Raw genomic sequence first — 14494 nt, 5'->3', positions numbered from 1 at the left:
GAACTCTCCGACCAGACAATACCGGGTCGAATACTCGACTTGGTAATAGTTGTTCAAATACATGATCAAAGGAAATTTATCGATTGGAGATCGTAAAAAAAAAAAACTATGAAAATCAGTAGAGAAATTACCAATTGTGTACGAAAAGTAAGTTGGTACACCTTTCAAATTTTACGAAAGATCCAGCAAAACACTTTCGAAAAATTCACGCGAAACTGGCAAATCGTGCTAAATGCAACTAATGTCATGTAAACAAGGCTCTAGTACACCCATTTATGAATAAACCGTAAGACCACATCTGGTGTTAAGCGGGGGAAAAGAAAGTATTTTCTAGAATTTCCAAAAATACGGGAAAAAATAATGTACTACCACAGTTAAGTGTATAGCAAATAGCCTAACCACCTCGTCTGTTACGGATCTCACGTAACTACAAAAACACAACCAATTGTATTTTGCGAACTTGACGTTTTCTACAAGAACATGGAAATAATGTTTAGCATTAGTTAATCATGCCAATCAATCAATCAATAATCATAAGCCAAATTGGCCCGTTGACCTCCCCGAAGATTATAAACATTCTTAGGTTTGTAACCTTTTATAATGTTAATCCGGTGCATGCCATCTTCGAGTAGCTGGGCTGCAGAACGGCCGGACCATTTGGTTAGATTGTCAATCCATCGTAGATGCGGTCGGCCTGGCTTACGTTTGTAACCGCAGGGTAGCCCACAGAGTACAGCACATGTAAGGCCTCCACAACGTACAGCATGCCGTGTGGCCTAAAACATATTTTATTACAAGGTTTACTTTCATAAAGATGACCATAGCTTGATATCTTAAGTGTGCTGCGTGTATGAACTGTGCCTCGTGTATCATGGGGAATACTCTATGAAACGTTTCTTAGAAACGTGCCAAAAACGTTAACAAACAGGTGTTAGACAGGGGATGAGCGCGCAGTTGTTTGGCAATGTACCTGGGTAAATTCTGAGCACATATACAGTATCCTACCGTAGTATTTAAGTTACTGTAGGTTAAACCGTACTGCAGTTGTAAATTGATGTACGTTTAGTGTGCCCTATTCATTGTTAGGCATTCTAGAAACGGGGCTTTGCCGAACGTTTTTTGTTTCATAATATCGGAGGTTCTGTAAGTTAAACTTTTTAAAGATTGTAAAACAGATTAAATCTCTTTTCATTTTATAACATAATACAGCTACTCTAACTTGTCATTTAAAATTTTTCATCAGCTTTGTGACAATTTAAATTCAAAAAGTTGTCAGTATTTTGCATCCTCAACTGCGAATTTTTTTATCGCCAGACACGCAAAAAATTCCCTTTCCTTTTCCGGGGTCTTCGCCCCACCAGGGCCCTAGGGCGGTCCCCTGGACCCCACGCCTTTATACTCGGCGTTTTCTTGCGATATTCGTTTAAACGTTTAAACGAACGAAAAATCGGCCGTTTAAACGTTTAGGTCTTTAAACGAAAACTCACAGCCCTAGACTACATACAGAACTTTATTACAGTACATTTACGCTGAGTGTTTCTTAAAGTGCATCTTAGCTATTACTGCATACTTCGGGTAATATCATGTGACCAAAACCGAGGAGTAAATTTAACAACTTTACAACAACATGTGCATAGCGTGTGCAATTATTCAATGATCAAAGATCAAATTCAGTGATCAAAGACAATGAACAATAAAAGCCAAATACAGTAATAAATGTACACATGTGTGAACATTAATTGTAGATGACTGCATCCAGCCCAACAGTCCTTTTAATTGACAGCACCATAGATCAGCCAGTGGTACATGTACCGTAATGCACTGTGCATTAGGCGCAATACAATGTACTTCCAGTACACAGCTCTGAAGTATTGTAATCCTATAGTAGATGAGTCCCACACATTTGAGAGACACAGCTTTTAATTCTTTGGCTATAAATATTAAGAATGATTGATAGCAAAGATTGAATGTCTACAGTAAATCAGCCAGTGGTACATGTACCGTAATGCACTGTGCAGTAGGCGTAATATTACAAGGTTGCAAGACATTACAAACTCACCTTCCCACAATTCTCTAATCATCAAATTGATGTGCAACTGATTTGAAGTGAACCTACAATGTACTTCCAGTACACAGCTCTAAGGTAATGTAATCCTAAAGTAGATGAGTCCCAGACATTTGAGAGACAAAGCTTTAATTCTTTGGCTATAAATATTAAGAATGATTGATAGCAAAGGTTGTATGTCTACAGCATAATGTCAAATAAGCATTTCAAAATTTGGTTGCTGTTTTAAAAGAGAATGGTTTGATCTACAAAATCTATCATTTGGCTTTAAACTGCATCTAGTGCATGTACTGTACAGTATGCATGCCTGTATGTGTGTATGTTAACATGTACGTGTAAATGTGTCTAGGACTGAAAGTCCAGAACAAACCTTTGAAGCTAATAACCTGTACTGTACCTACTGTAGTTACAAGTACCAACAACTCACAATACTGTATTTCCTCAACTTGGCTTAGTATTTCCTTTTTTTGCAAAGGAACGATGAACAATTGTAGACACCAATTAACTTAAATTATGTTTTAACAAAATACAATTGGTTGCATGTAGAGCGCTACAGACCAACATACCAGTACCTAGCACAAGATCCCTTGCATGATTAACGTGTGATCTTTGAGAGGGCTGCAACCTGGTGAAGGCAATTTGCCTCCAGGCAAAAACGATCACTTAAGGACACAACCTTGAGCCAAGCTGCTGATATTATGAAAAATGAATTTACCGTACAGTTTGTCATATTCCTAACCACTCTTTCAATGGCACAGCATAGATACATGTATATTATATAATTGAAATCGTATATACAGTAGCCTTTGCCCTTTGCAGTAACTTATAATGCTACTCATTACAGTCTGCAATTCATAACACCAGAAAAGTAGGCTGTTGTTCATTGAATTAAAATAAATGGGAAACAAGTGATATGTTTTTATTTCGAATATAGCACAAAATGTAGTCCAAAATAACACCAAATATTCGTACCTTATTGTTGAGCTTTACTACATGTATGAAACCAACAAATTGTACTTCACATTCATTTTGTACAGTACATCTGAAAATGTATTCTGAATTACGATTGCTGTCCTTTACACCTAAGTTTGGAAAACTTGTTATAGAGCACTGTACTGTCACCCCCTCAATTAGAGTTAATGGTTGGACATTGAACTCTTAAATTGTTTGGAACTCTTAAATTGTAATGTATAGAAGATCTGCTGGTCTGGTTACAGCCCAAACAGCAAATTTGGTTCATGGCAAACAAAATGTAGTGCAGGATAACAAAGAATGACCAATATGTACACTTAAGGAGAGATGTTTAGACTTGATGAAAGGAACACCAGCTTTGGGCAGGGTAAAACTTCCATTGAGTGGATCATAGGGCTACAGCTTTATTTGTTTTTATTTCAGTATTGTATTATTTCAGTAGTGATGGACGACGGCACCAACTTATCTTTTCACCTATTTGGGTATATTACATATCAATGCAATCTGAATTTGATGTAAACTGCTGGATGACCACCAAAGCTGATTTTGGTCAAGTACAAACAAAAATGTTGTCATCTCGTCTTGGACTATTGTTAAACTAATTTGCCCTGGCAAGTGATTCTGATTATTTCAAAGAGCACTATGAAAGCATGCACTATATTACCAGTTACGGATACTGTGTTAATAAACTCCATCCCCTTGGTGGTATTTACTATAATAGTAGACTGGATTGGACTTTAAACTGTGTGTTTTTCGATGAGCGTCCTTTGTGTAAACCATGCTCAAGGCACATGCCTTATTGTTAGGTCTAACAGACTAGGCACGAGATGAAGGTTGCTTTTTAAAAAAAGAAATGACATCGCCTATATAATTATTAGTCATGTGCAAATAGACTACAGGTTATGCTTGCACGGGAAACCGATTTTCGGTACTATATTTTATTTTAAGAAAACCAAAAAAATGAAAAAAAAAACAAATTTGAATTGCAAATACTGGAAAAATCAAAAGTTAAAGCTTTCCTCCATCATTTGTTGATTTTGGTTTCTCCTATTTACTGTTCTTTTTGCAATATGAAATTAAATTGCAACAAGAGAAAGCTTTTCTGCTAGATGACATTGTCAGCTACGATCGGCACACGCCATATACAAGTGCTTGAGTGTGGATAGCTAGGCCTAACATTAGGCTATGCAGCCCTTACATGCTTGCATCAAGTGACGAGATGTACTGTAGTTCAAAAAATTGTTATTTCCAACATGTTTGTCCTCTTTGTGTTGTTCTTATTATTTTACTTCAATTTAACAGTACTTAGAGGATATGGAGAAAATCTTTTCAAACAAATTGAGCACAGTTCTTGTTCAAAAAATGTTCGTTAAAACTTGAAAGGTACATTGCGCTCTCCACAATACTGTACTTTACAACATGTACAGCTGCGCACGCAGCCGTCCCAGAACACAGGCCTAGCAGTGAGAAAATATTTGAGCAGGGCTCTATGAGTTGAAAATAAAAAAGAAAAAAAAAATTAATAGACCAATCAGTCCATTATTCACAAGATACACCTGGCGTCAGGCTTGAGCCAAGGAATACTAAAGGAGTAAATATGTTGAATATATGGCTGGAAATTACAGATGTTGCTGTTGGACAAGTCTTCTTTGTACGCTAGTAGATCTTTTATTCTATTTGTAATTTTCCTTTCATTATTTCTTCATATTAGTTATCAGACAAGGCGTCTCTAAGTTGATTGTTCGTTTTAGTTGATGAACACATGTTTCCAACTTTAACGTAAACAATTTATGATCTTTGCCGACCTAATCCCTGCTTTTGCCAGTGATATTTTTCAACTTGTACTTAAAAGTGTAGACGGTAAATGTTCTTCACTTCTTGAAGAGAAATTGATTTTACCGCAAAGACACCACCCGCGAACATGACTAGAGCCTCGTTCAATTTGGTACCTTCGAACACTTTGTTAGCCACTACTGAATTTATTGTACCAATCCTTTTGTAAAGCAATTTTTTTACGATCTCCAATTGGTCATAATAGGGTTTACGCTCGGCCCTAATCTTCGAAAGTATAACATCTATTTAGCATAAATATGGGGGTAGAGCAATTGATTGTAGTTTTCTCGGGGGGGGGGGGGGGGGGGGAGATATTACAATAACATCTACGTTTAGGAAGATTCTCCATCTGGGGCAAAAATGTTTTGAGTTAACCAACGAATTCTATTTTATCATCATTAGCAGGTTAAACAGTAAGCAAACAACCAAGCAAACTCTTCCTTAGTTAACAGAAATTCTTAGACGATTGTAAGTAACTATTTACTTGCATGTCATTATCAGAGTAGTTTTCTAGCTGACGAGACCATCGGGTGATCAGGATGACCGTGATTTTTTTCTGAACACGAACTTGAACTTCGTGAAGTACAGGAAACACAAGATAAACGATACGTGTACATGATGTTAAAACTTTAAGAAAACATTTCACCAACACATATCTTTTCGACATTTTTAACAGTTAAGTAATTTAATGCACATGGGTAATAAAAAGGGAGTCATGAAGACAGTAACATTTCTTGAATTTATTCTCCTTATTTTTTACCCTTTACTGTGAACGAAGTAGACTTGGAACGCTGTTGGTAAAGCTTCAAAAATACATATATGCGATCGCGTCACCTCAAGAGATTTGGATGTTTTCAATGCAATTCGGATCGGGGAAAAAAACAGTTTTTGAGCCAGATTCGTTTATTTTGCTAGAAAAAACGGGTTTTAGTTTTCACCAAACCGTGAAAACTTACTACAGGTATGCACATCTAATTAAACATAAGCAGTAAAGCTAAGCCACAGGAGCTCCTACCGCTTTATTTTCTTAAATACATGTATACACAAAAAAAACACAAAATTAATGCAGTTAATGCAATGTGAACTATGCACACTACCTCAAATTCCATTCAGCTCCAAAATACCAGTTTGGATTTCATGAACCGTAAATAACTTTATGAAATAGAAATCACAAAAGCATTTTGGGTTGTCTATACAGCAAACTTGGCCAAAATGGCAGTTAGGAAAATAGTTACACAAATTCACATGTTGCTAGCTGTGTTGAGTAGATGCTTCCACAATACCATGTTCCAAGAAGCTTAAATTTGACTCTCTCTTCCTACAGAATTAATGTTATTTAAATTCTAAAGGCCTAGGCCTACTTGTAAGTTGTATTCTTGTCATCGAAGGTTAACCCTGTAGTGTAATAAATCAAATCAATCATTAATAAGGAGTTAGGCAGTTCCTTGCTTTGCATACATACTGTATGGCATTCACAATTATGTATAACTAATAAAATATATATAATAAATATAATTATTAATTAATTAGACTTTAGAGTTCTCACTCTCAGTTATCAAGAATATGCTTTGAGATATCAAAAAGGTATACAAAACAATTAATCGCGCTGTTTGCCTAAATTTGGTTTTGGAAAGAAATTTCTGGAACTGTTGATGTTATCAGTATCAAAAGGGTTGGTCTAGCCAAGGCGTATTTCTCTCCAATTCACTGAGATGAATTGCGAACGATATTTCGCATAACTAGGAGTAGGGCTGTGTGGAATTCCCACCGCTAATGTAGGCGCTAATGTAGTTATACGCCTAAGGTAGGCTACTCCGGGCAAAGTTCCTGTTTAGGCGTAGCTATGGCTCGGTGCACGAGGATAGTAGTAGTAGTTAGTAACACTACTACTACTGGTACTACAGTAGCCTAGTACTAGTACAAAGTAGTAGGCAGAAGTTCTATCAGTATCAGTAGGTTTAACTTAGCGACTAACCGTAGGCCTAACAAGTAACTAGTAGACCTATTTAACCACAAATGATGCCCAAAACATCATGAACCAAACACTTTCTGAAGCCTAATGATCCTGAATATGACATTATTTGCTTGTACATACCCTGGTTTCGATGTAGCTTACGTTACCGTGATAAATTGGAATGGGTGTCTCCATACGCAGCTGGTTACTACCCACCATGTTATTTGAAGGTCGTTGGCGCTGAGAAGCTAGCAACGTACAAAATTTTATCGAACAAGTGTAGTGACCAGAACCGGGCGTGTGCAATAGCTTACAAGCCACTCGGCGTTAACCTCCTGTAATGTATGCGTTTTCTGTGTGTGTGTTAGTGTGGCCGCGGAGTGGATAAAGGCGGTGGCATATGAAAAAGCAATGAGGCATAGCAATCGGGAGGTTCGGGGTTCGATCACCGGCCGGACCATATTGTAAGGTGGGTGTCCCATCCAAGAGCAATCTACGGTTTTCCCATCTGAAATGACTTTCTAAATTGAAAAGATACCAAGTTTGAGTTAACTGATGAATTGGAAGCCACCCGACGTGAAAATTGTATTCAGTAAAAATAACGTTTTCAATGTCAACGTTATGTTCCATGCATGGCGCAATATACCACTAGCCTTTCCCCAACCACCCCACCCTAATAAAATCACGGGATACAGCCCATGGTTCCGCCACTGGTTCCATGACGTAAGCAATTTCGTAGCAAGAATCTTCAATTCGCATGCTCGAGTAACTTTGTGGTAACCTTGGCTATGCCAACACCACCCACTGCCTGCGCAAATATGATCCCCAAAAAACAAGCAAACTCACTAACAAAGACGCCATAGGCCCAATTAATTTTATCCGTCGTAACTTGCAAAGATTTTACTGTGTGATCAGATGAAGAGGAGAAAGGATTTTTTGAAAAGAAATCCGGGAAAGATTTGTTCTTTGCAGTAGCCAAGGGCGTAGGAACCGGGGGGCTGGGGGGGCGCCAGCCCCCCAGTGAAAAATGTGGAGGGGCGGAAGTATCATTCCGCCCCCCCCCCCCCGCTCCGCAAGTCAGAAAACCCCTTTTTCATTTCCAAATGAGAAAAAATCTCATTTGGAGCACCAAATTGCATCTAAGGCCAGGTGAAAATACAAAATTAAGTTTACAAAATGGAGTGGGTGTTGAAGTGTGCTATATTGCACCAAATTGCATCTGAGGCCACCTGGAAATGCAAAAAATTCCAAAGGGGAGGGGTACACCCCCTCCCCTTAGACCCCTCCCCCAGGCCGGCCATCAGTCTTCAGCCCCCCCCCCCCCACTCAAAAGTACCTTCCTACGCCACTGGCAGTAGCTAACATGCACTGTACAGCATATACCAACTTGGATATCTCAGTACAAAAAACCCGCAACTTCCCGCAAGCGGATGAGGGGGAAATACGGATGTAGGTATCAGCTTCGTTCATATACGTCGGCGCTTTAAATAGCGAACCTACGCAATTGACTTTATCTTTGGCATTTTTCGCTAGTCAGTTTTTCTCATAGAAATTGATAAGGATTTCTATGGTTTCTCTAAGAAGTACAATATTAATTCCAGCAATTTAAAAGCTAAGTTGGTCACCTTTCTTTTCTTTTTTCTTTTTTGCCTTTTCGTCGCCCACTCATTTGACCGAACGTCTTACAGATTCGCATGTCACGCCCGACAATCCCACATATCTGTAAACATGACTGTAAACCAACAACTGAGAAGGTCAAGGAAGAATAAACCTAGGTATAATAAAGAAAACGAAAACTCATTATACATGTTCGATTCATTGATAAGTTAAATATCCATGTTCGCCAATGCATGAAAAGAGTCTAGATACAACGGAGATTACATCATCGTGCCTACGTGACAATTTGCACTTGCGTATTTGATCAATTGAATGTAACTGATTCGTGCAGGGTAATGTAACAACTGGCTCTTTTGGGTTTTGAAAGATTGTTGTACGTTAAATAGGAGCGCAACCACTTTTTTTTATTATGGGAGATGGGTGACTTATATACAATTACATACGAAAATGATGAAAATGGAAAAGCAGCTTTGGAAATGAACTATTTTTTTTTTTTGAGTTGTAGTTGGCAAGGGCGTAGGAACCGGGGGCGCCAGCCCCCCCCCCCGTGAAAAATATGGGGGGCGGAAGTATCATTCCGCCCCCCCCCCCCCGCTCTGCAAGTCAGAAAACCCCTTTTTCATTTCCAAATGAGAAAAAAATCTCATTTGGAGCACCAAATTGCATTTAAGGCCAGGTGAAAATGCAAAATTCTTTACAAAATGGAGTGAGAGTTGAAGTGTGCTATATTGCACCAAATTGCATCTGAGGCCACCTGGAAATGCAAAAAAATGCCAAAGGGGAGGTGGACACCCCCTCCCCTTAGACCCCTCCCCCAGGCCGGCCATCAGTCTTCAGCCCCCCCCCCCCCCACTCAAAAGTACCTTCCTAAGCCACTGGTAGTTGGTATTTGACACCAGTCTCCATTGAATTTCTGTTGCATCTGGACTGATTTAAATGTTTGTATATTAGTTTGGGTTTTGAGTTGCTTTGGAAATGACTTCAAAACTACTTTCCTTATATCACAGCTATATAATGACTGATCCATATAAGAATACTCTTCAGCCCCCCTCCCACCCCCACCCTGTGACCTGGTTGAGGCAGAGGGAGCTGCACACCCCCTCCCCCCCCCCAACCGTCCCACCTCTATTAATATCGCTTCACCGTCCCACCTCTACTAATATCGCTTCACCAATCTCTCCTAGTAGAAGCACTCGTTAACTAAAATAATTAACATTTGCAATGACATTTATAGAAATAACAGGAAAAAGCTTTACTTTTCCTCATTCAGCTCATATTCCAATGTCTCAAGATACATTGTTCTCAAACCAACAGCGACTTAATCTACTTGCATCTGTCCAACTCAAACATGGAAATCATAAGAACAATCACAGGAAGGAACTTCTTCTTTTTTTTTCATTTCTTTTATTATCCAATAACATGTAAACTTTGTATTGCCAAAACTTTACAATGCAGAGAAATTGCATTAGTATATATTTATAGAATGGAGTATGAAGGTAGCATGTGACATACATAACATTCATACACTTGATAAAGATATATAGAATGGTAAAAGGGTTATAATATATTTGTAGAGAAAGTAAAAACATGACAGGTATTAAACTGAGTTTAAAAAGAACAAGAGCATAACTCAAAAATTTAAATTTTAAAAGTCATGGAGGGGGTGTGGGAAGGGGTACAAAGCTGAACTTAGGTGCCGTTCCATCATTTACAAGTTGTTACATTCTCAAACACTTATTTTCATGACACTTGTACAATGCACTGTGAGAATATATAGGTGTTACTCAATACAAACATAAAGATAATAATAAAAATAAAATATATTAATCACCCAATTGGAAAACAACTACAGGTCGTGTATTATGCAACATTTATGAACATAGAGTAAAAGAACGTTGCAGCTAACAGTTTCACCTGCAGGTTACTGTTTAACATGGCAATATGGCAAAATGAAGGTGGCAAGGCAATGCTACACAAGAAGTCTTGATGCCCAATATTTATAAAATTAACTTTCCCCCATTTGTGTCCTACCATAAATCTCCTTCAAACTTCTTGTTGCACTTCAGAAAGTGAGAGGCTTCACTCTCAAAATTGAATATCTTAATTTTTTTGTTAGAGCGAGAAATACAAAGTAGGCCCTCCGTGGGAAATTGGTTGGGGTGGTGGAGGTGGGGGGAGGGGAGCAAGAGACATTCTCAAACTGTGGTAATTCTTTAGAAATATGAGCAGGTGACCAAGCAAACATTTGCAATGGAACTCTCATATCAGGTGAACCTGAGAATTGATGTCTTTTAAATCAAACTAAACATGAGGAGATTAAAACCACTCTCATAAATAAATGGTCAATACTCTGACAGATCGATTGATAGATATCACTTCATCTTTGTGTTTTACAAACACTGCAGAGTTTATGACACTGGACATATATTTAAAACTGTATATACTTACACATACAAGTGTTAGTATTAAGTAACATATAAATTGGCACTATGAAAAGCAGACATTGACAAGCATGTAAACCCCAATGGTATTGTATTTTGTTCTGAGTATAAGAGCACCCAAGGCTACAGATAAATCCATTACACTTATCCAATAGTAACTGTAACTACTTGAACACTATAAGAACATTCTCTTTGTGTCTATAACATCGCATCACTATATTAGACTTAATCTAATAAAAATGGTTCTACTGTAGGTCCTGGAAGTCAAATTAACAAAAATTCAACATTGATAGGATATGGAAGTAATAAGACTAAGTGCTGGACACAGACATCTACTTTCAGAGATTAAAGTAGCGATGCTGGATGCTAGAGAGATTCTTGAGCAAAAATATACAGAAACAACAAACAGAATAACTTTAAGTGGTAAATATTGGCTTAATGTGTAAAGGTCTAGTTGCCTTTAATCCATAAAATTAAGAAAAAGATTAAAAATCTCTAGAATACTTTTCTCCACCTTCAATCTTTCTTCACTCAATCACCAATTGTATTACCACTCCTTGATCAAACCTAAAGACTTATTTCCTGTTGTCAAAATGGTAAGGCAGCTGCTACGTTCCTTGAACACTCTATGACAATAAGACACCATAGGCATTTTGTTTGTGTGACGGTAATGGATGGAGAGGCAACGGGGGGGGGGGGGGGGGATGGAGGAGAGGAGAGAAGGGCACTCTGAATATGTTACAATATTTTAAAGGGACTATACAGTGATATTAAATTGCTAGTTATGCTCAACTGGCTACAAAGTTTCAGACAATTTCAACACACTTCTTCAGCATTCATTATCTTTCCTGACTAAAATTGTCAAATATCTAGTGTTCTTCACAAGTCTCCATGGTGATATCCAATGAATAATGCAGTGTTGCCTGAATTTTTGTTACCATCAAGGAATTCCCCATCATTCTCTTCACTATATAGCCCTATGCAAATGAATATCTTGTTAACCAGAATACCCATACAATTTTACTAGCACACAGGTGTGGACAATGACGTACCAACACTAACTCTCTGTTTTAAGTCATCCTTCATAAATGAAATATGTTTGGTAATTTAGGCCTTGTTCACATTTGATAAGACAATGGGGATCGGGATGTTACTTTTACATTTTGGAGGTAATAAAGCTGACACTTGGCATATCCACATATTACGAAAAAGATCATAGTTGTTGTTTACTAAATCAATCAGCAAGTTTTAGCACTCATGATGCGCCCCGTCAGTGAATTTGCACCAGTCTGTCTGCAAGTACGGAGATCTTGGGTGGTGTGATCCCGAGAGTTCACACTACAACCTTGATTGCCATTGTGGGGTCAAAACATGTTCACACTACAAAGTTGGTCGCCCTTGAGCTGTAATCATATCCCTCTTGCATTCTCAAATTTGAACAAAACTTAAAAATGGCTGGAAACTAGTTTGAAGCACATAAACCATATTTGAAGAATGAATATTGTGTACATGACCAAAGTTTATTACTACCGAAATTTTAAACTGTTAATGTCGGGTTCCTGCCACCAGTCTGACTATCAGAAAGTGAGATGACCGTTGAATAATCTCTAAAGGATGGAAGGGGGGGGGGGGTCTCACGCAGTAAATGCCACAGTTAAAACAACCAACCCATGCATGTGGAGAATGTTTTGATTTGTGGGAGTGTTGAACAGAGATTATCAAGTACATGATGACTTAGTTTTCGTAAGAAAACCTGGCAATAAATTCAAAACAAATTTGAGTACTTTGTTCAAAAATGAAACCGGGTAATAATTTGACAAGTTTCTTCATACACGACACCAAAACTACTGTCATTATGGTTGGCAGTATCTTCGTATGGGATAATAGGTTGATCACATGGACTTTATGACTATGGTCTAGGTATGACATCATATACTCTGCATATATGCGATAGGTACATTCCAATCAAAGGGAGTCGTTTTGTGCCTACAAATAATTGCATTTTTTCCAATATTTACCCAATTCCATATCAAATATTTTCCTCTATCCTTTTTCGGTTCTTGAATAGTTATTTCAGAGAAACATGTTTCTTTTGAAGAATGGTCACAGGCTAAAGAAAGATGGTATAATTTTATTGTAGATATGACTTTTTTTTTATCCTCAGGGGATTTTCTTAGTTATTTCTCATTACATTTGATATAAAAATAAATTTCACTTTTAATTTTAATTTTAACAGAAAAAGATGCTGTTTAGTTTCAATGGTTGAATAAACCCTTACTCAGTAATACATACATACAAGGTTTAAAAAAAATATTGATAACAAGAAAGAAAGAAAAAGTTAAATGAATTGTATGATATATAGACAAAGAATGAAACGTAAATATCTCTTATTACAAATAACAATATGGCATACAGTATATTGACTTCAGAAGACAGCTTATATGGTGTGAATGAAACAAAAGCAACAAACAATTACCCGATAAGTAAACAAACAAATAAACATGATAGAAAACAAAGGTATATTACATACATTTTCAGCTTTGTCAAAGAAGAAAAGCCATGAATTAATTTACCCTGATCCATTTAGTAATTAAAAATAACTTATAACTTTACAATTTTACATAATTTTGTTCCAGACTGATCCAAAGCAGAAAGATGGAAGAATAAATTTTTTGAAAATTTAGTTTGAAAAATGTTTGCACATCCCAAGCAATTTTTGTAACGGAAAAAATTGAACCAGGCGGTGCTTCATTCAAACTTCCAGGGCGTGTCTGCTTGGATTTCAATCTTCTCCCCTTAACCAATCAGGGGCTCTCACCGATGGTCGGTGACAGCTCATTGGTCCAAGGAGGTAGTTTCTTCACAGTATAGGATAAACCTTCAGGTGTAGCATTTACTTTAAATTTACAGAAATGGCTATATTTCTGTTGCTCATTTTAAAATGCATCTATTGTGTGCAGATTGGCAGTTATTATCAAGATCAGCGCCCTCTATTCTTATCACATGGTTCCTTCTCCTTACCATCCCTGGACCAGAAATCTTCAACAATCTCGTCGTTCCAATTAATGCTCTGACAGTTAGTAAATCCCTCCATCAATAAACCCCATTCTATCTTCATTTTTGTTTCGACTTCTTCATCATCTGTTCAGACTCTCGTCTCCTTCAGAGACACCAGGGGGTCTTGGAGGTGTGGTGGGGGTGAAGCTGATACACTAAGAGAATGTTTTAGCCTTGGTCTCAGGTTAGCCGATGGCGGTGAGTTGTTCTCATCGGTAGACTTTTGTCTCTCGGGAGAATCTAAAAGAGGAGAATCTAAAAGTTAAAATGTGAAGAAGAATTATCACTACTATAGATCACTTACTATCGCTGTTCTTCCGCAAACGGCAAGCAAAATATTGGAGCTTTAAAACAACGAAAGAGTAAAGAATGTGAGACTTTCAGCAATCAAAAACCCTGAAAATGATCATTTTGACTGCCAATTTCCACAGGATCAGTGTTCCAACACAAGCTTGAAAACATATTTCAAGGACTTTTCAAGGACTTTTCAAGGACTTTTCAAGGACTACAATTATTTTCAAGGATTTCAAGTACCTGTGGGAACCCTGCAAGCAG

General features: G+C 37.7%; 2 protein-coding genes across 8 annotated transcripts in view; both read right to left on the bottom strand.

Annotated features, from left to right (window-relative positions):
• Positions 1-7135, bottom strand: part of LOC139967847 (transmembrane protein 45B-like) — a 30845-nt gene extending 23710 nt beyond the window's left edge. Inside the window, exon 1 of one of the 2 annotated variants that reach the window (XM_071971984.1) lies at positions 6966-7135. The gene's annotated coding sequence lies outside the window, so the exon portion shown is untranslated. The remainder of the gene's footprint in view (positions 1-6965) is intronic. The other variant, XM_071971983.1, reaches the window with a different exon arrangement.
• A 2685-nt stretch (positions 7136-9820) lies between these two features.
• The window catches only part of LOC139967845 (rhotekin-2-like), a 41424-nt gene continuing 36750 nt past the window's right edge, over positions 9821-14494 (bottom strand). For 5 of the 6 annotated variants that reach the window (XM_071971977.1, XM_071971979.1, XM_071971982.1 and 2 more), the window contains one exon: positions 9821-14194. In XM_071971977.1, coding sequence (XP_071828078.1) covers positions 14028-14194 — 167 coding nt within the window. In that variant the 3' untranslated portion in view covers positions 9821-14027. The remainder of the gene's footprint in view (positions 14195-14494) is intronic. The other variant, XM_071971978.1, reaches the window with a different exon arrangement.

This window comes from Apostichopus japonicus, chromosome 5, assembly GCF_037975245.1.
Source record: "Apostichopus japonicus isolate 1M-3 chromosome 5, ASM3797524v1, whole genome shotgun sequence".
Taxonomy (NCBI): domain Eukaryota; kingdom Metazoa; phylum Echinodermata; class Holothuroidea; order Aspidochirotida; family Stichopodidae; genus Apostichopus; species Apostichopus japonicus.
Note: the sequence above shows the minus strand (reverse complement) of the source record. Positions and strands in the feature narration are given on the sequence as shown.